Source organism: Gossypium hirsutum, chromosome A09 (genome assembly GCF_007990345.1).
Source record: "Gossypium hirsutum isolate 1008001.06 chromosome A09, Gossypium_hirsutum_v2.1, whole genome shotgun sequence".
Classification (NCBI taxonomy): Eukaryota; Viridiplantae; Streptophyta; class Magnoliopsida; order Malvales; family Malvaceae; genus Gossypium; species Gossypium hirsutum.
The window spans coordinates 4,897,000-4,919,855 of record NC_053432.1 but is presented as its reverse complement, the minus strand read 5'-3'; the positions used below and the strand labels follow the sequence as shown (position 1 = coordinate 4,919,855).

The following is a 22,856-nucleotide window of genomic DNA, read 5'->3' as shown; positions in this document are numbered from 1 at the left end:
CAAAAATATTAGGTATCAACTTAAGAAAAACAATTAAGTTTAAGGGTTAAAAAGTGATTTATACTTTTAATTTATATTAATTAATTTAATTTTTATGATATAAAAAATAATATTTTATTTTTAAAATAATGTAAATAACTTAAAAATTATATATATTTAAAAAAGTTATTGAATATTTTTAATTTTAAAAATATTTATAAAAAATAATTTGAAATTTTTTCAAAGAATATTTAAAATTCATAAAATTAAAATAAGTGCCAAACTTAACCTTAGTATAAAAATAATAAACCAAAACGAATGAAATTATTAAAGACAATTGAAGAGTTTTAAACACCCAGAATAAAACTCAGGCCATGAGCATCAGTCCCTCCTTTCTAAATGGTTTGGCTTAGTGTTTTCTTTATGCAAATTGATGAATGAGACATTGTTTTAATATTTGATAAGTTTACTTCACACATAAATATTGAATGTATTAAGCATAAATTTCATATATTAAGCTTTGAATTCAAAATTACGCACTTTTAAAGTATCTTCCTTTTTCTTTGGACCAAATTGGAAATGTATTATATGCAATTGTGGAACACCTTGTAAATAAAGATTGTATGTGATGATTATTCAAATGTCAATTTTCCCACCAAAGGTTCTTAATTGGAAAACTTTGGCTCAATTTCGATGAAATTGTCCATAACATTGTTTTCATCTTTCTTCGAAATTTCTAAGCATATAGTGGATTTGAAGAGATATAATGAGAGTCAATGAACCCAATTTAGTTAAATGAAGATATAAATTTACTAATATTAACGATTTAAATTAAAAGTTTAGAATAGCTCAATAATCATTTTATAAATTTTTTTAAGTTGAATGACAAAAATATAAATTTACTAATAGTTTAATCACGTTGAATTGCATATCCTCTCACCTTAGTAAATTATGGTTTTTCGTCCCAACGAAGTGTCCACATATTGCAACAAAATTACATCAAGAAAGGGAAAGGAGGACCAACACCATGGCCGACTGACTTTGTCATTCACTGTTGAAAAAATAATGATTCAAAATGTTATTTACTGCTATAATTAATACATGTTTTTATCTTTATCAGTTAGTGGGTATTAAGAAAATCTTATTCTGATTTGGTTGTGATCATGGGTTAGTGTTCGTAATTTTTAGCTTTTTTTAGTTACCACTAGCACTATTTAAACCATGTACTCTGTTATTTTTCATTGAGAAATAAACAGTGAATTTTTTATTCTGTCATTTACTCTTCTCTGAGCCTTCTTTCTTGGTTGTTTTACCAACATTACGTTGCAGAAGGACCTAATGTTTGCTAGACCAAAGGAATTTGAAGAGCAGATTTTTTTCTAAAATTTCCCCTTAAATTTATGGTTCCGGTTCATATATGGTTATTCTTACATTTCTGATGCAATATGGAAAACAAAATGGAGTACAAAATTGTAGCTCATTCAGCAAGTTTTGCTGGTTCTGGTTCCCAAATCTATATGCAACCTCAATGTTGGGCGCATCAGATAAGTCAATTTTGGTAATGCTTTCAGCAGTGTTGCAGGTTATAGCAGGACAGTGGCAACGTTGTGAAGTATTGCTGCTATGGTTACTCCACCACCCGCTTTCTAGCAGCGATATGGCTTTGGACTCCAATGGCGATGGATCTGCTATTGACACAGTTGTATCAAAGGAAATTAGAAGGATGGTAGCCTGCAGTATCCCTAGAATAAGGGAAATGGTTAAGAATAAGGCCATAGTTTCAGGACTAACGAATTTATACAAGTTGATTGTAGGGCTAAAGTTGATGTTTTTATTTCTTTCTTCTTCTTATTTTTAAAGAAGCAGAAAATTCATGGAACCAGGGGACATTGATTAATGTTCTTCCCATAGAAAGAAAACACAATAGTGGATCAAATTGGAGAATTCCTTTGTTAGTTTTTCTTGCTAAAGATATATACTTGAGTACCTGCCTTACTAATTTCTTTCTTGCTTCTTTGCTTACATAGAAAATCTCAGGCAACCATTTCACTGTTCAATGTTGCAACAGATGGGGGATTTTTTTTTTATATATAATTTTAATCTGAAATTGCAATTTGTCGTTGAATCAAAATTTTCATTCAAGAATCATTGGAAAATCATTAGTCGTAGAAACAGAACACCCCGAACATGGTGCAGGGGGTACTAAGTACTAATTTAAAAATAATTAGCAAAATTATCCATAATTAAAGTAGTAATTAATTAACAAAATTCCTTTAGAGTATAAAGTAATAAGATGTTGATGTCTTGACAATGACGATTCCATCTTTAATTTGGTATAACATTTTAAATATGTTGATTTAGTTGTGGCCCAAAGCCTTTTCTATCATTTCGTGGATATATTTTTCTATTGAGAATACCTTTCCATAAAAGAATATTACTTGGAAATTTTTTGTTCAGTTGTGATGGAATTTCTTCTTGTACTTGTGATACTAGTTCTCCTTACACGTTGAATGGCTATAAATAAAAATGTGGAACCTCTTGTCATCGGACAGGGTCAAGAGTGACATTCTTGAAAATTTCTTCTCAAAGAACAATCACCTTTGCTATCACTCATTAGGGATAATGCCTTTTATTTTGGGCAAGAGGCTAACACTCTTTGCTATCTCCTACCTTCTAGCTTTATCCACAATCAAGATTGTATACACTTGGCAATTAATATAAATATACCTATATACCTATTTGATTAATTAAAAAAAAATTAATTTAAATTAACAAGTATCTTCATCTATTGTACAATTTAAATTTAATTTTGTTCGAATTAGACCTAAAATTTAGATAAAAATATTTTAATAAAGAAATTTAATTTTGCTGGTCAATATAAATACCTTTTATATATTATGGGTGAAATATTTGTTACGTTTAATTTAAATCTAGATGATATTATTTTATTATCTCACATTTTCATTTTTTATTATAGAAAGAAAATACTTCACTTTTATATATTAGAAGTGAAATTAAAAAGTGCCATATGGCCACTCTTGTAAAATTAATTGTTTTAATTTGGTTTTAGTAAGTGATTGAGTTAACATGACTTCAAACATGAGTATCAAACCCTTTCACATTTATAATATTTACAAAAAGAATTATTTTTAAAATATATTAGTAAAATTTTAAGGAATTATTTTTATGCATCATCAAGAAATTGGATAGACAGAACTTTCTTTCAAAACATTAATAAATACATGGGATGACGATTCTTTTTCAAAGTAAATAGTAAAATGAACATCTAAAATGGGTCGGGTGGGCACATGATGAACCAAAGTGTAGGCAATGCAACCTTTGCTAAGCAATGGGTAAGTTATATAATAATTCAATTTAAGCAAGTGGTGGACATATTCCAATCATTTTTAAAACATTGCCCGAGTTGTAAGGCTAATCAATCGAGTTGCATCATAGATAAAACTGAATCATACGTATTCGATTCACTTTTTCATTGTTTAAGTTCCGACTTGTAATTCAATATTCTCAATAAATTCATTTTTAGAATTGTTCTGGAGTGATTTGAACAATATTAATTGTTAACATGGTTTACAAAATTAATGAGAAATTGGCATATAATGTGTTATGTGAGATTCATTAGAAATTATGTGAAAGTATACTAATGTGGCATACCAAATTATTAAAAAAATATTTTTAAATCCAAATTAATTATACAAATTTAAAGTAATTTCCTTTTCTTTGAACCGAATTCATATTGAAAAACTGGGAAATATACATAAAAGTGGAACACCATATGGATAAAAAGATCCTAAATTGTTAAACTTTAGCTTGACTGTGACGAAATTGCCCATTAAGTTCAGATTCCATTTTCTCGTCTCCTATGCAAATTTCTTATGCATAAATATGGTTTGGACATTAAGGATTTCAAGGGTTATCATTTCTTTTTCTATATGTTGGAGTTTTGTTTATATAAGGACGAAATTGAAGATGAACAAAGATGACTTTGGAGAGCAGATATTTCTAAAGTGTTTATCTCGTTGTAGCATAAACGGTCTAGTTTCCAAACTGATGGATTTCTAGAAGAGTCAAGGTGTTTTTGCAATTGTTATTGTAAGACTCAATTTGTGCCCGGGCTTACACCAAAACCAAAACAAAAAAAAAATAAAACTAAAAAATATATAAATAATAGTCCAATGTCCATTTATTACATAGTCCAGCAACCAAAATAATGGGTTCAAATTATTAAACTTAATCCAACTAGCCTAAATAACCCAAAATACCCCAAGTCCAAAACACCTAGGGAATTTTCAACAGAAACCTTAGAAGCTTCAGCCACCGCAGCCTTTAGTTGATTCTTCCACTCGTGCCATGTTCCGCAAATAACTCCTCCACGCCATGCACACCTGCAACAAACGAAAACCACAACAGCAAATGACAGCAAATAATAACAGATTACAGCAAGGATTTTTTTGTATTTTTATTTACTCATTTTTTGGCTATAAAACCGAATGTAAACGATGTAAATGGGGGATCTTCTTCTTTTTTTTTCAGAAATACACATGCATACCAAAATAAAAAAAGTTACTGAAATTAAAAAGTGATTGAAAGTTCTTGAGATTCTTGATTTTCTTTTCGATTTATTTATTTTTTAGTTTATTTTTCACATTCAAAAACCGAAAGAAAGAAATAAAAGAAGAAAAACTTACCGTGTGAAGAGGCCATTGCTTTCTTCTCTTTGTTTTGTTGAAATCAAATCAAAGGAGATTTCAAGGTTGAAAGGAACCTCCCAAATTGAGAGCATTATGTGAAGTTGAAACGGCAAATAAAAGAGGGAATAGGTCTTTGTTTTTTTTTTATTGGATTTTAGTTTTTTAGAATTGATTGTGCAGAATTGAAAACGGTGCCATTAGGCTGGATCCACACTTTGGTGCTTCAAATGGTTAATTTGCGTGCTAAGTCCTTTGCATTCGCATGGGGCTTCAACTGCTTCCTTTTTGCTTTGCTTTGTTTTTTTTTCTTTTTCAATTTGGCTCGCTGATTTGAGCGCATTTTCATTTTAATCCATGATACAGTGATGTGATTCAGGCCTGGGAGGATTTACAATATTAGTCCCTATATATTTATGCATGTTATGCATTGATCTATTTTATGGTCATTTTATTTACAAATTGCCCTTCTTATCTTGATGCAGTTTCAATTGAGTCTTATATTTGTATAATCGGTTAATTTAGAATACATTCAATATTTGTATGCTTTAATCCATGTTAATAATTTTGTTTGTACATTTGTACAATTATTTTAGATTGTTTACATCATGTATCTTATTTCTTTAAATATTTCGCATATATTTGTATATTAATCATTCTTTTTTTAGTTTTTTATAATAACTATTGTTTTGCATGTTGTAAAATTCTTTTTATATTACATTGTTTTAATATCTTATTAATAAGTGTTGTTAATATATTTATATACCTAAATTACTTAAAGTATTTCTTAACTTATGTTTAATTTACATGTCTTTATGTGTTTTGAAAATTCATCTTGGTATTTATAAAATTGTTATTTTTGAAATATGTCTCCTTATTATGTTATCCTAATATGTTATTTAGTATTTCTTTTAAGTATTTTTGAGCAAAATGATATGCATATAATTTTCTAATTTCACATGTGTTTATTTTATACATAAGTTTTTAAATGTAAAAAATCTATCATGTGTAATACCTTGCCATGTATTATTATTTCTTCATATTTTGTGTGTTATTTAAGTTATTATTAAACATATATTTAGAACTTATATTTAATTTGCATCCATTATTAAAACCAAGATAGTCTTATACATATATATATTTTTGTATAATTGTGTTTTTAAAATTTTTTTTTAAAATTATTATGTATATAAATTATGATAAAATTAAGTTAATCTTATAATTCATATTTTATTCAATATTATTTTGGACATACAATTGTCATTAAAATTTCTTCATTTGTACATTACCCATGCTAAATTATTTTTACCATAGTACATGTTATTACTTTCATATAAATCTATGTAAATATTTTTTCTTTCAATGTATATATTATCCTTTAAAGTCATTTATATGTATAATATATTCTTTCTAAAGACCATTTGTTTTATCATACGATTTATATATTGTATAAATTATTTTATTATCCTTATGTATGTACTATCTATATGTTCCATCACTTTAACTCAGTTTGTTACATGTAAAATTATATATTATTTGTTTCCAAATGCCCTTTATAAATATAATCTTAATAATATATATATTACTAAATTTACGTGTAAATATAATTTTACGTTTTGTATATAACCTTGTTTTTTAGAAACTTTTGTTACCCATATACCTTATATATTTACTTTGTTTCTTTCTTACATTTTTTTACAAACAATTATACTTAATTTTACTTGTATATACATGTTTCATAAATTTATTATATTATTTTATATCATGCATTGTCATTCCTACATATTTAATACATTATTTAAAGTTATCATGTGAATTATCAATTTTTGAATGAATTTGTATTTTAAATACTTCATGCATAATTTGATTTGAACTTTGTATTTTTTATCATAATTATTTTCAATAAACATGTTTAAGCAAATTTCTAAATTTCCGTTATTCTGAAATAAGGCGATATCTAATATTTGGGGAATTCGGAAAATCATGCTCAATCGTACTGGGTATGACTTTTACGGAGAACCAAATATTTGGATAACCTTTTTATAATTTTAATGTATGTTTTTTAAAGAAGTCGAAAATCAATCGCGTTTTAAAGGTATAAGGATCGCATCTAATCGTACTGGGTATGAAACTGCATATCTTTGAAACGAAGGATTTTTTACCACTAATTTAAACTATTCGAACATTTAAAAAAAAAGAATCGTATTTTGAGAAAATCTTTTCTTTTAAAACTTTTGATATAAGGATAGCATCAAATCAATTTAGTACCAATTTTTGGGCGTAATGAGGGTGCTAACCCTTCCTCATACGTAACTGACTCCCGAACCCACTTTTTTTATTTTACACGAATAAAGTGTTTTAGTAGGTGGTCCAATCACACCTAAATCGAGAGATTGGTGGCGACTCCACATTTTTGTTTTCACAAGTCGATCCCCATTGCTTTCAAAATAAAAAAAAGGGTTTCCACAGTTATAGGGGCCAATTGTTGTCATTGCTTCAGTGGATGTCATGGAACTTACTTTTTCATGAAAATTTCTATGTTGTTAGTATGAATAATATATAATAAAAGGAATGAATCTTCTTATGGTCCATATTTCTTGATAATGATACCTCCTTGGTTTTAATTTAGTTTCCACAAAACAAATGCATGCATGTTGGCTGCTATTTTACTTTCTCACCAAAAACAAGATGAGCCAATCACCTTCTTGTTTTTATTTCCAAACAATTGCAAACAAAATTTATGAAATTATGATAATTTCAGAGGTTGAATTTAAGACAAAGACCATTCCCTCTTTAATTTGGTATAACAATTTAAAGATGTTGATTTAATTGTGGCCCAAAGCCTTTTCGATCATTTTGTGGATATACTTTTCCATTCCACAAAAGATTATGACTCGGAAATTTTTGGAAATTTATTTTCCAAAGAGTTGGCCTTTATTTCAAAATATCGTATTAAAATTTGATATATTAGTTTAATGGTTAAGGTATTCATCCCCAAATGCAGTTTAAGTTTAAGTCGCGTTGCTATTAAAACTCTACCCTTTTCTTGTAATTCACTAGAAAGAAAATCGTATTCACCTTCTATCTACAAAATTTCTCATATGCTCAAAAACGGACTTGAAACAAATTGATAATGTTTTCTCTCTTTGCAGATTTTAATGAAGTTATATCTAAGCTTATATAATATATTTTATTGAGCTCAATACCAATTTTGTCAGGACAGTTACATAAAAATCAATTCTTAATAAAGTAATAAATATTAATATACAATTAAATGTTAAAAAACACTCAATAAAAAATCAAAATTCTTGATTAATTTGAATATTATACGTTGTTTATATGATTTACGGAAGTCATGAGAAGTTAGCATATGGTATGCTATGTGAAAGCACATACTAAATTATTAAAAATATTTTTAAAAAATATAAAAGTTACCCAAGTTTTTAAAAAAATATAAAAAATAAAATATTAATAATTATTAAAAAATTTGAAAAACATTATAAAATATAACTTGACTTGAGAGTTTTATTTAGTATTTCACTTAAATGTCTAAAAATACTCATGTATATCGAAAACATAAATAATTGTTAGACTTACGATACTAACTATGTTGAATGGCTGTAAATAAAAATGTGAAACCTCTAATCATAGGACCAGCATCAAAAGTGACATTCCTCGGAATTTCTTCTCAAGTTGTTGTAAAGAACAATCACCTTTACTATCACTCATTAAGGATACTGCTCACTCTTTGTTATCTCCTCCCTTCTAGCTTTATCGACAACTAGGATTGTATAAACTTAATAATTAATATAAATATATCTATACAAAAATAAAGTACAAAATTAATTAAAATTTATTATAATCACATATATCTTCATTTGATGTATAGTTTAAATTAAGTTTTTTTATCACTTCTTTCATCCACTTATCAATATAATTAAATTAATATTAACTAATAAAATTTTAAAAATAATTTTATTTAATCTATAATTTCAAGCTTTCTATTTTACAATATGATTTGAAATGTTTAAAAGTTTTGAAGGAAGGAACATAAATTATCCTTATTTCTTAATGCCATTGTAAAAATATTTGAAGGAATATAAAACAAATTAGGGGTCAAGGCTCGACTCTCCCTTTTAGTTGTCTCTTAACTCTTTATTTGTAACCTACTCTTTGAATGGAGACCTCTTACGTGTAGCTGGAAAATTGTATCCAACAGTCTTTACAAATTAATGAATTATTCTCAAATCAAATGCACTTATACTGGAACTTCAAGGAAAGTGCGAGCAAATACTTTTCATTTGCTTCTCCCTCAAACATCGTTTGTTTCTTTAAATCTTCATTCATTTCCCTCAAACAAAATAACAACGCAAATGGGTTTTCACTTAGCGCTTTACTTCATCCTCTTACTCCTCTTCCTCTTCCTGTTGTGCTCAATTTTACAAGCAGCAGAATCTCAAGAACCTGCCTGTGGTAAAGAAGTATGTGGAAATATTACAATTCCATCCCCTTTTGGATTAATCAATAGCACCTGCTATACTCATCCTTCGTTTCGCGTAACTTGCAAGCAAACCCCCAGTGGGGACAAGCCTTTCATAAACGTAAATGGCATCGATCTGGAGGTACTTGGAAAAGCCTTATATTCAAACGCCATTCTCATCAACAATCCAGTTACTTACATTAATTGTGATCGTATAAACGAGGTTAGTGGGAGGGTCAATCTCTTAGGCACTCCCTTTTTCTTCTCAAGTACGAGGAATTATTTCGGGTCAGTAGGTTGCGGAAATTTTGCAATTTACGTTAGATGTTCGTAAATTTTGCAATTTACTCCTTTTTTGCTAAACCCGCAGGATGCGGAAGACCAGGACTGGGATCTATTAACTTCCGCACCTACAAGGTAGAGCCCTGTGGGAATGTTACTGTTCACTATCCCTTTACAATGAAGGACCAAGTTGATCTTAAAGAGTGGTTTAAAGTAGTTTGCAACAAAAGCGACCATGGGCAAAAAGTGCCTTTTTTAAATATAAATGGCATGAATTTGCAAATACTAGAAATTGATTTTTTGTATGGTACAGTCAAAGTCAACCATCCAATAACTTACTTCAACTGTCAGAAAAACCATCACAACGGGACGAGTCTCAACTTAACAGGCACTCGCTTTTACTACTCAAATTCAGACAACACCTTCTGGTCTTTAGGTTGCGGTAATTTGGTTACTGTTTTCAGCAGCAAACTAGATAATCTTATTGGAGGATGTTTGCAACCAAGTTGTAGGATTAATAACGAGGCTTCCTCTATTGATGGTTGTCTTGTTAATATTCCTTGGGGTCTCAGTCCATTCTACGTAAACATGAGTAGTAGGTTTGATTCTAGTGATTATTGGAGGAAAAAATCATGCGGATTTGCTTCCATGGTTTCTTATGACTATGATCTGACCTTTAATATAAGTAATATAACACATGTTCCAACACAACTGCAATGGGGCACACCAATATCTGGAGAGTGCAAGTTGAATGATAGTTTGGACGCTTCTTGTACACTCGAGGGTAAATATTGTTGGTCAAGGATGAGCTCTAATTATTTATGTGTGTTGGACAAGGATATTAGAGTTTTTTCAACGTCATGCAAAGGTATGAATTAACCTTATTTTAGGAAACTTTTTTATTATATCTTTACTTATAGGTATACCATAATTGAAAAAATTATTAACATATTTTTATATATATATTAAGTTATATTATTTTAAGGGTATTTTCATTTTTTTATATTTTTATATAAAATTCATAATAAATTTAACATGGTAAAATTTGAACTTTTCACACAATAAATTTTAGACTTTAACTTTACCATTTCAACCAATGATTCATTTGATTCTTATATGAGCATTAAATAAATATGCTTATTACATATTTTTTTTCCATTCACATAATGGGTGTATCGTAAATTAGTATTATTTTTTAAAGGGCTATTTGAGTTGGTGCCACCCCTCAACTCAATCTTTACATAGTTGAGAAATTATGAAAATCCATTACTTTTATAAAAGAACAAATATTATTATGAGAGTATTTTTGTCATTTTATATTTCATGTAAAATTTTAAAAAATAAGTATAATAAAATTTGAACAAAGGCACCATGATAGCTAATACTTAACTTTACTATTTCAATCAACTCTTTTTTTTATATCAATATTTTTTATAAATAAATTATTATATAATTTTTTTCACTTACGTCGTTAGTGTATCATAATCTAGTTATTATTGGTTGAGGTATATCATGACTAAATTATACTAATCAGTTGAAGATTCAACATACAAAATCATCTTTTATAAAGTATGTAAAATTTGTATATATATATAAGTGTGTAAAAAAATATGGAGAGTAATCCACTTACATCAATATAAAATGAAAGTTGTTTTACACTCTTTTGTATCTCTCTATACGATTAATATTTTAACAATCTAATTGTTTAATTTTTAATTTATATCAAATTTGACATGAATGATTTATATGAATAAAATATTAAATTCAACAATTGAATTGTCAAAATATTAATAATATAAAGAGATGCAAAAGAGAGTAAAACAATTTTAGCTTTTTACACTAATGTATTTAGTTTTACAGTGAATTTCTCAAAAAAAAAAAGAAGAAGAAGAAAATTTATACTTTTGAAGATAATTTTGCATATTTTTCTTGGTACAAAACTCTTAAACATCCATAGAGCTCTAAACGTATATAGCTACTAGGTTTGAAGTGGCGAATAAATCCTACAAATTCAATGATTGAATTTCTTTAAAAATAAAAAAGATAACAAAATTTAAAGATAACCTACTTCTCAGTCTCTTTCTAATCTTTAAATTTTAATTTTAAAGATAACCTGTTTCTATTCAAGTTTGAATAATACGATTATAACTTTTTTTTATTCAATTCATAAATGACAGATGAGAATTGTGGGGATTATCAGTATTGCCACATACTTTGTTTGAATATGCCTAGCAACTATTGCTCGCCAGAGTCTTGCCCTCCTCATTATAAATATAATAGTACAGGATTTCGTTGTGAGCGCAATATACAAAATCAAACAACTCGTAGCTTGACAAGCATTATTGTAGGTACGTGCTAATTTATACTTTTTTGTTTTTAAAGTGAAATCATTATGATTATTGGATTATGTAAATTCAAGCAATGATTTATTTACTTTTTGAATGAGTGATGCAATAACAATTATTTATCATTAAATTTGTAAAAGTTCAATATCAGAACAATGGATGGTGCAATAAGGTTCTCTCATTTTTTTCAAATATGAATAAAACTTTATTGAAACATTCTCATGGTTTTTTAGAATGTATTTGAATTTTCAAATTTAACTTTTAACAATGTTTCTTATATCTATATAGGTTGCAGCACTAGTATTGGGACACTATTTCTACTACTCGCAACATGGAGTATGTACAAAGTCCTCAAAAGAAAAAAAAAAATCATGCTGAAGCAGAAATACTTCAAAAGGAATGGAGGTTTGTTACTGCAACAACATTCGTCTGAAGGTAATGTTAAAAAAATTAAGTTGTTTACTTCGAAAGAGATGGAAAAGGCGACCGATCATTATAATGAGAACCGAATCCTTGGTCAAGGAGGTCAAGGGACTGTTTATAAAGGGATGCTAATAGATGGAAGCATTGTGGCTATTAAGAAGTCCAAAATGGTGGAAGGAAAGAAATTTGACGAAAAGAAGGTTGAACAATTCATTAACGAGGTGATAATTTTATCTCAAATTAATCACAGGAATGTGGTTAAGCTTTTAGGGTGTTGCTTAGAAGCTGAAGTTCCTCTATTGGTGTATGAGTTCATCCCAAATGGTACATTATACGATCTCATTCGTAAACAAAATGAAGAATTACCATTGACATGGGAAATGCGTTTACGAATTGCAATCGAAATTGCCAATGCGTTGTTCTATTTGCATTCAGCTGCTTCTGCTCCTATTTATCATCGAGACATCAAATCTAGTAACATACTTTTGGATGATAAATATAGGGCAAAAGTATCTGATTTTGGAACTTCAAGATCAGTTGCACTTGAGCAAACACATCTAACCACCCGGGTGGAAGGAACTTTTGGATACATGGATCCTGAATATTTTCGAACAAATCAATTTACAGAGAAGAGTGATGTTTATAGCTTTGGAGTTGTTCTCATTGAGCTTTTAACAGGACAAAAACCCATCTCTGCAAACCAATCAGAGCCAGTGAGAAGCTTGGTATCTTATTTTTTGCATTCAATGCAGGAGAATTCCTTATTTAAAATTCTCAATCCAATGGTAGTAAAGGATGGTCCAGAACAGGAGATTATGGTTGTGGCTCTGCTAGCAAAAAGATGCTTGAATCTTAATGGAAAGAAAAGACCCACCATGAAACAAGTAGCAATGGAGCTGGAGATGATTAAAGCTTCAGGTGGAACTGTTATCGAAGACTGTGGTGATGAAGAATCTGAAATAGATGACATGATCCATTCATGGGATACCAATCCTAGTAGTTCAATGTCTAGGACAATTCCAACCGATAGTGTAACTTTTCCATTAAATTCATCTTTCTAGTTTCCAACACTCCTGAAACAATTTCTGTTGATTGATAGCCTTTAGCTTTTGTATTTGTCACACTGGTGGAGTCTTGTGGTTGTTCAAGAATTCAAACTTGTTTCACTCCATGTTATTTTATCTCTTGAATGTATTTCTTACACAAGTTCTGGATATATTCTTTTATCATAATTTTTAAAAAAAAAAAATTATTATTTTTATTTTTAAACAATTTTATTATATATTTTAATTATATCTGTTTTTTTTACATAATACCTAGAACTGTCCATTGTCTCTCCCCAAATCATAAATAGGAAGATAATACACTTCAATGCACTCGAACCCATGTCCTTCTACATTAGTAACAATACCCATACTAATTGAGTTAAGACTCAATCGACAATATTTAAAAAATTATTACATGTTGAAAATTTTGTTGTTATAAATTTTATCCTAAAAATCAATTTAAAAAATCCAGCCACGGATTAAACTCAGTCAATTTCAAAATCTTGTTGCTCACACTTATTTTTGTTTAGATTAATCCTGAATCTTTACCAGAACTTTGCTATCCTAATTTTCTAAGACATTTTATTTTTTGCTTTGGTATTTGAATTTTTTCAATATTTCTCATGTTTTATGACATAAAGAAATTTGTCATTGCTATTAGCGGTGAATAACTTAATTTTGATAAAAAAATATTATTTAAAAAACGAATGACGATAGCCATAAACTAGCAAGCGTTGTTAATCGAGAAATTAAAACCATAATTGAATTATGGTGTTTAGATGATTTTTGAAACGTAAGTTAAAATATCACAATTTTTTGGATAAATTTAAGTTTTATTTCTTTTTAAATTTATAATTAATTTTTTTATTACATAAAACTAAACATTTTTTAGAGTAGCTGAAATGACTTAAAAAAAATTTTGTTTAAAAAAAAAGACATTTTATAAGAGTTATTTATTTTTATTAACTTAGAAAATTTAAACCATTTTAAAAAATATTTATAGAAAAGAGTTTGAAAGTATACCTCATAATGTCCAAAATCATAAAAACAACTCATTTTATTAAAATAAGTAGGAAACCTCAAAAATTAAACTTGGTATAAAAACCACTAAACCGAGTCAAATTATTGTAAATAATCAAACCTTCATAATGGTTTGGCCATTTTTGGCGTAGTCATTTTTAGAAACTGTTTCTTTTCTAACCATTTCATGTTTATGAGAATTGATGAAAGAAACATTGTATTTATCGGACTTAATTAATTCATTTAAATTTGATCCTCTATTAGTCTTTGGTATAACTTGTTTCATCAAGCTCATTACATTTAATGTTTGGTAGAGCAGATGACTTTGGAGAGCAGATATTTCTAAACTGTTTATCTAGTAGTAGCATATACGTTATAGTTTCCAAACTGATGGATTTGTATAGCAGTCAAGGTGTTGTTGCAATTGTTGTCATATGAAAATTTCTCTGTTGTTAGTATCAATAGTATATAATAAAAGGAGAATCTTCTTATGGTCCATATTTCTTGAAAATGATACCTCCTTGGTTTTAATTTTCAACGAAACAAATGCATGTTGGCTGCTATTTTTCTTAGCCTTTAAATTGGATTACGTTTTAGTGTTCTCAATTTTTTAGAAAGGAAATTTTCTTATATAATTTGAATCCGAAATTGCAATTTCTCCTTAAATCAAAATTTTCATTGGAAAATCATTAGTCGTAGAAACGGAACATGGTGCAGGGGTACTAAGTGCAAATTTAAAATTAATTTGCAATATTGTCGATAATTAAAGTAGTAATTAATTAACAAAATTTTCTTTAGAGTATAAAGTAATAAGATGTTGATGTCATGACGTTGACGACTCCATCTTTAATTTCGTATAACAATTTAAATATGTTGATTTAATTGTGGCCCAAAGCCTTTTCTATCATTTTCTGGATATAATTTTCCACTCAGAATACTTTTCCACAAAAGAATACGACTTGGAAATTTATTTTCCAAAGAGTTGAGCCTTTACTCCAAATTATATCGTCTTCGGCTTTTATCTACGAAATTTTTCATCTGCTCCTGTTCATGTTAAATCAAGATCCAAAAAGGAATACTTGAGACAAATTACTAGTGTTTTCTCTATTCGCAGATTTTATTTTATTGAGCTCAATACCAGTTTTGTCACGAAAATTACATAAAAATCAGTTTTTTTATGTAATATATTTAACTCAAATTAATTTCTAAAAATACTCACATGTATTGATAGCATAAATAAATTTTAGACTTGTGATACTAATTCTCCTTATATGTTGAATGGCTATAAATAAAAATGTGGAATCTCTTGTCATCAGAAAGGGTCAAGAGTGACATTCTTGGAAATTTCTTCTCAAGTTGTAAAGAACAATCACCTTTACTATCACTCACTAAGGATAATGCCCATTATTTTGGGCAAGGGGCTAACACTCTTTTGCTATCTCCTAGCTTCTAGCTTTATCGACAGCCAGGATTGTATATACTTAACAACTAATATAAATATACCTATAAACCAATTTGATTGATTAAAAACCAAAGAACAAAAATAATAAAAGTTGACTGATATTTTCATCTATTGTATAGTTTGAGTTAAATTTTGTTTGAGCTAAAAGTAATATTTAAGTAAAATTCTTTCAATATAGGGGCGAACCTAGGGGGTTAATAAGGGCCCCGACCCTTCCTAAAATGGAAAATTTTTTATTTTGGCCCTTTAATATTTTAATTTAGTAAAAGTTTTGTCTCCCTAAAAATGAAAAATTCGGCCCCACTAAAAATATTTTCTGCCTTTGCTTCTGTTTCAACAATGATGACTTTAATATTACGGCTCAATATACATACTTAACAAAAAGTCTTCTATCACTTCTTTCATTTTATTGGTAGAACTGAATTAATATTATCTAATGAGTGTTTAAAAATAATTTTACTTAATCTATAATATCAAGCTTTTTATTTTAAAATATAGTTAAAAATATTTTAAAGTTTTGAAGGGAGGAACATAAATTATCCTTATTTCTCAATACTATTTGTTGAGTAATTTTCTGTTGTGTCCCACTGAAGGGGACAATCGAGTATTTATACATACTATTATTGGTCATGATTTGACTCTATTGCTCATGGACTTGACCCCGCTATTCATAGGACTGACACTCTAAACAGGTCTCAAGCATGCTGGACACGTGTAGCGTTCTGGCTCACTTGTTAGACCTCGCGGTCACCTATATGTAAACTCCTTGGATATCTGCGAACTAAGATTGAGAACTCCCCTTGGCTCGTGTGAGCTAATACTGTGAGCTCCCTGACAGTTCTCTGGGTTTCAGGTTGGTAATCATTGGTGTACAACAATCTAGTCCCCACTAGTGGGCCTAAGGAAGGTTATAAAGTGGCACTCCTTAGGGCCATCACTTCGCGTTTATTACAGCTTGCAGAATACACAGCGTCTATTGGAATATGGTGTCAACTTCGCCACGTATACGGGTGAATCACGCTTGTATGTATCTGACCGTTGATGTCCCTCGGTTATTTGAACCATCAAAATGTAAGGGGAAGAGGCTTCTTTAGAAGGGGATTTTTTGAAACCTTAAAATGCACAAACTTAGCATTTTTGTTACTAGAATTAGTCAAAGCTTTTCTTCAAGGTAAATATCAGTAACTCCTTGTCTTAGGTTGTAACGCCCTGATTTTTGGGCTTGGAAGTATTGGGCCTTGAGTCTGGGTTTGGGTAGAAGACGGCCCGAAAAATTTGGATGTCATTATTATTATTTTTTTTATTATTATTTCGTATGTCTAGTGTAGTAATTAAATAAATTACGAAGGGTTTATGGTATGGGAAAAAGGCCCAAGAGTAAATCAATTCTAGGCAATTCCTGAATTTTTTAATTTTGGGTGAGAGAGGGTTCTGGCGGTATGGGCTTTTAAAATTGAGGTGGTAAAAGAGGACACAAAAAGAAATGTGGTAAAGTGGCATGTGGCGCCACCTAGGTGTTTGGGGAGTGACGTGTGGATGTTTAGGGGGAGCCAGAGTTCAAGTCACAAGGTAAGCGTGTTGTTACTTTTATTATTATTTTTTTTGTGTGCATGTGCCAGGCATGTGATAGAGCTTAAGTGGAATTCGGCTAGGGCTTTAGGAAGGTTGGGACGTGGGTCTGAATGGCCATTAGGGAAAGATTTATTTTCTTTTTGTTTTTCCGAGTTAGAGTTAGCCACTTAGAGCCTTCCCTTTCATTCTATTCTCTTCTTAGTGCCTCAAAAAGTCGAAAATGCAAAGTTAGATCTCTCGAGTGCCGAATTTTTCCTTCTCTTCTCCTCTGTTCTTCTATTTTCTTTTCTCCTTTCTTTTCTCCTTTCTTTTCTTCTCTAGCCGAAACATTCCTATCATTCTACTCATCTCCTCTTTCATTCCCATTCTTTTCTAAACCTCTATAGCCGATTGCCATAAAAGTCGAAATCCCGAAAGTTATTTCTTATGCCGATTTCTTCTAGCCAAAATCATCATATTTTCTTCATCTCTTTTGGCTGATTTTCATATCCTCTAAACCTCAACCCCTGTCGGCAATACCACTGCAAAACCACCATACCAAATCATCTTCCTCTTCACAGTTCCAAAAGCCAAAAACACCATAGTTTTTAGGGACATAGAGCCGAATCTTTAGATCTCTAAGATTCGATTTCTGCTAGTGTTTAAGGGCTAGATCTGCATCAGATCTGAGTATAAACTGAAGTGGAATTGTTTTGGTTGAAAGAACCTGTGGTAAGTACTCAGATCTATTCTTTATTTCAGGTTTTAGAAAAGCCAAAATCCTTAAAGGTATAGGGAGGCTGTCGATTGGAGCTTAAGGCTCTAAGGGTTGTAACAATTGATTTGTTTTGGTGTTAGTGTGATCTAGAGGCTGCTGATTGAAGGCTTAGACAAGTGGAATGACTAGATCTAGATCTAGTCACTAGTTTTGGCAAAGGTAGGATCTTAAGGGCCATATGTATTGATGGCCGATTATGGTAAGTAAGTTTATGATGGTTGCCATTGTATTTTGGATCTGATATGTCTAGTGACCAATTGTAGGATATCATGGGAGATTTTGGTAGCAGTTGTCGCAAATCAGGTGTGTAAATGACACCCACTAGTAGACTAGATCGGCAAAAGCCGAAAAGCTGAAATGCCAAAAAGTCGGTATTTTGAGAACTTACGAGCATACGAGTACTCGTGGGATTGTTTGTATTGATAATTTTGGTAAATTGAACAGTAAGATTGCAAAGTGCACAATTTCGTGCACCTCGGTGAATTTGGGCTTCGATGGGCCGAAATTAGGTAATAGGCAACGGGCCCATTTCGGTAAAAATGTCTGGTAAGTATTCTGAAGACACGTTAATAACTGTAATGAGCATGAAACCCTAAAAAGAATGATAAAATTACTGAAATCCCTCTGTAAGGTAGAATTACCGTAATACCCCTAAAGGGGTAAGTTTACGATTATGCCCCTCGAGGGTAAATAACTGTTCTTACGCTATAATCTGACTGTCTTTCTGAAGCATGCCTTGTTAGTTATATATATTCTGCATACATGTCATACTGCATGGGGTTGGGTTTTGTTATGGAGGAAGAACCCGTTCTGGTGGCTGTGCCACATATTCTGATATAAGCAGCTTTGCTGTGGATTATAGTTAGTGCCGCAACCGGTGCTAACACTGTAAGGGTAGGGATGGCGTGGGTGATTTATTCCCCACAGGAAGTGTAGGGATGGACGGAGGCAAGTGCAGGGTTAGATGGGGTTATCATGCATTAATCATATGAGACTATTTTGTTATGGGCCAACTGTATTGAAATGGGCCCAACTGTGTTAATATGGGAAAGGCCCAATATATCTTGACTTATAATAGGGCTACGGCCCAGATTGATACTAACATGGGCTAGGCCCATTATACTCTGATATTGTAAGGGGCTATGGCCCAGATTAATATTGATATGGGCTAAGGCCCAATTAACTCTGATTTCTGAATAGGGCTTAGGCCCAGTAAAGCTTGAACTGATTTGGGATCTGGTTGGGATACATTACACACTGAGTTTTCCAAACTCACCCCATTTTTCCTATCTTTGCAGGTGAGCCTTAGATCGATGGACTTGGAGCTAGAGCGATTCGGAGTGGCCACATGTTTTGCAAGCTCAATTTTCTTCTTATGACTTGATTAGTTTCATTTACTTTAATTACTTTGGGTTTTAAGTTGTAATAAGGCCGCTTTAACTATTTCTAATTGCTTTAGTATGATTATTAGCTTAGGCATGATATGGATTTAAAGGTTTTGAAATTGAATAGCTCTAGGGCGCGTTTTTAAAAGAAATTATCTGATTTCAAAATATCGTGAAACAAGACAAAGCTTCTGCAACGAAAATGTTTTCAAAATTAATAACCTTTTCAAATGGTTTTAAACGAATTGTTTTTCTATGAACAATCATTCAGTTAAAGTGTCGCAATAGTTGTGTGCATGTCTGCGATTGGATCCGTGGAGAGCTGGGTATTTAAGCATTCTAATTGACTTACCTGCTCTTTTTTGGCATCCTATCTGGTGCACAGCTTCCATTCACTTTAATCTATAATAAAGATATTCTTTAAACACTAAGAAAGACTTTAGATAAAACATGACTTTTCTAGTAACGCTTCAATGTTTTAAATTTCCTTCATCTTTTTTTCTTCTTTCTGCGTCAGAGATATGTCAAGAATAAAAGGAGCTCATAGCCAACTAATTCCACGTTGCCACCGTGAAAGCGCATTTCCAAGGTCCTTATTGAGGCTAATCTTTCCATCTGTACTACAAAAGATGAAGAGATGCGTTGAGCTTTCTGTGCATGGGAGATTCAATTAATCTCTAACTTTACTTATGAATTCTCGGTTCTTGGGGGGTCGCATAGGCTTAATGACACCAGTGATGGCAGTTTCTTGGTCACCCCCACGCGTTGGAAGCCGGGTTTCATCTGCCCATAAATCTATTTTTTTTCCATCTACTCCAAAAGTACTAGATTGCTCCAAGTCAACTTTGTGGGTTCTCTTAATGGATTGCGGTGGCATATTTTATTGATTGTCGTCTCCTCAATAAATGACCTTCACTCACAGTTCTCCAGAGCTTGTACCTGTTAAAGGCCTAAAATCGAGGAAACTCGTTAGGTTTTTATTACTTTTCTCTCTGTAAGAAAGGTGAAACCATAATCGTGAACCGATATGTTAACCTTCGGTTAAACTGGGGAAAGTATATCAGGGTGAGATGCAAGCTCATAGGTGGGTTTGGCTTTCCTACTGAGTGGTCTACACCAAGTTGATACATGTGCTCATTCAAGAGATCTGTCAAGATAGATAGTGGTGATACTCAGTTGAAAAGGCTCCGTGTTGGCAGTTCCCTAGTTATTGAAGACCTTCTAGTGTTGAGGAATGTGTTCTTATACTTCTTGGAGGGTCACAACCCCAATGGATACAGATAGGGAGATAGTAGGGAAGTTTTTCCATGTTCACCATACCCATTGTTGAGTAATTCTCTGTTGTGTCCCATTGTAGGGGACAATCGGGTATTTATAGATACTATTATTGTTCATGATTTAACTCAACTGTTCATGGACTTGATCCCACTATTCATAGTACTAATGATCTGAATAGGGGTCAGGCATGCTGGATACGTATAGCATTCTGGATCGCCTACCAGACCTCACGAACACCTACATGTAAACTCTTTGGATATCTGTGAACTGAGATTGAGTACTCCCCTTGGCTCGTGCATGCTGATACTGTGACCTTCCATTGCAATTCTTTCACTGTACATCTCAGACAACTTCCATCTGGTGGGGCCTGATCAGATCACAGGTAAGCGACTCAAATCTTATCTAGATTTAGGGTTAGAGATCATTAGTGTATAACACTATTATAAAAATAGTTTAAAGAATTTGAAAAAATATATACATATAACAAATTAGGGGTCAAAGCTCAACTAGCCATTTTATTTGTCTCTAACTCTTTACACATATCCTACTCTAGTTTAGATTATTTTTTTATTTTTAAATAGAGACCGAAAATTAGTTTCTAATGACATTTATTTTTTTAAAAGAAATTGTCTAACTGATAAGTGATAAAAGTAGCATGTTTTAATCTTGTTCTTAATGCCTTTTTGGATGACTATTTATGCAAATTGGTGAATTTTATACTTCTAGTCCTTTAAATTTATGTTTCTATACTTAGCAGAGCATTTGGGAGAAAAAGGAGCGAAAATCAAACAATTAGAGTATATTTCAGGAGCCACGCGGGCTGGGCCTTCCCATCCGAGCTGCCACACGGCCATATGTCAGACCGTGTCTATTTCACGATTCACATTCCAAATACACAGAAAAACCTATTGTTTTTTTAGCTTTTTCCAGCATTTTAAGACCTATAAATACCAAATAGAAGAGAATAGGGGGTCATCAAAGATTATTATAGAAAACAACTTGAAGAACACCATTGAAGTTGACTCTAAAGCAGATTTTCATCAAGATTGAAGGCCTCCTTTTAATTTCTTTGAAGTTTTTTTACGAGTCTATTTATTTCTTGTGGTTATACTATATTAGAGATGTTTTTATTTACAATTATGAAATAATTTTCTAGATATCTAGGAGAGATGAACCTTATGATAAATTCTGTTATTTGATTTTTGTTTTTACGTAATAAATACTTAAAATCTTGTTCTAAGTTATGTGTGCTTATTTCTTATTTAAATATTATTAAAGTATTAATTCATGTTTAATGTGCTTAAATTAGAGGAGGAAAAGTCCTTGTTTAATAGTAGATCTAGCATAATTGACTGGAGTTGCATACAATCCGAGATATAGGATGACATAAATATACCAGATTAGATTCAAATCTAATATTGGAATCTATAGATTGAGTTAATGTGATAATAGGGGTTTTAATTAGAAAGAAATTTCTATTAATCAACCAAAAGTCAGTTTCTCTTAGTTATGAAAGAGATAATAACATAATTTAGGGATTTTTACGGATCAAGATATTAAGTGAAGAAATTGTTTAATTCATATTGATAATGACAGATGAAGTCTAGGTGGATCTTTTCCTAGGTATTATTCCACTTCTTGGTTATTATTCAATTATTTTCTTGATTTATTTTTGCTAAGTTCTTTAGTTAATTAATTTTGTTAATTTTAGTTTAAATCAATCACTCCAATCTGTCAATTAAATAATAGGAAAATGGTAATTACTAGTACTTTTAGTCCTCGTGATTTGAATGATTTCCAATGTGATGTAATAGCTTATATGTCAGTTGCATTTTGTGTGTAATTTAAGCTATGTTTTTAGTCAAGTAATTTGTGGGAACTGTTATACATTAGGTAACTACCTTGTAACTTATATGTTTAACTTAATGAAATTTGATATCAGATAAGATTTTTTCAGTTTTCTTCTTGTTCAAATTTTTTGCATCTGTTTCTTTATTTCTTTTCTCCTTTGTTTTACTGTCAAAACACCGGTAAATGGTATTAGAGCCTGTCATTTTTGAGGGCCTTTGTTGTTGGCAGCTGTTTTGCGAGAAACCTTAAAGAAAAAAAACTGAAGTTGTT

At 30.8% G+C, this 22,856-nt stretch overlaps 1 protein-coding gene and 1 long non-coding RNA gene across 2 annotated transcripts; one reads left to right on the top strand and one right to left on the bottom strand.

Moving 5' to 3' along the window:
- Positions 1-4,132: 4,132 nt before the first annotated feature.
- On the bottom strand, positions 4,133-5,592 carry LOC107949099 (uncharacterized). The gene is made up of 2 exons (XR_001697631.2): positions 4,686-5,592; positions 4,133-4,382 (listed from the first exon to the last, which is right to left on the bottom strand). It is a non-coding gene; the product is annotated as an uncharacterized lncRNA (long non-coding RNA).
- A 3,265-nt stretch (positions 5,593-8,857) lies between these two features.
- LOC107949090 (wall-associated receptor kinase-like 22) lies at positions 8,858-13,421 on the top strand. The gene is made up of 3 exons (XM_016883808.2): positions 8,858-10,315; positions 11,625-11,795; positions 12,081-13,421. Exons 1-3 carry the CDS (start codon positions 9,490-9,492, stop codon positions 13,274-13,276), a joined length of 2,193 nt encoding a protein of 730 aa, XP_016739297.1. The 5' UTR covers positions 8,858-9,489; the 3' UTR covers positions 13,277-13,421.
- The last annotated feature ends 9,435 nt before the right edge of the window (positions 13,422-22,856 follow it).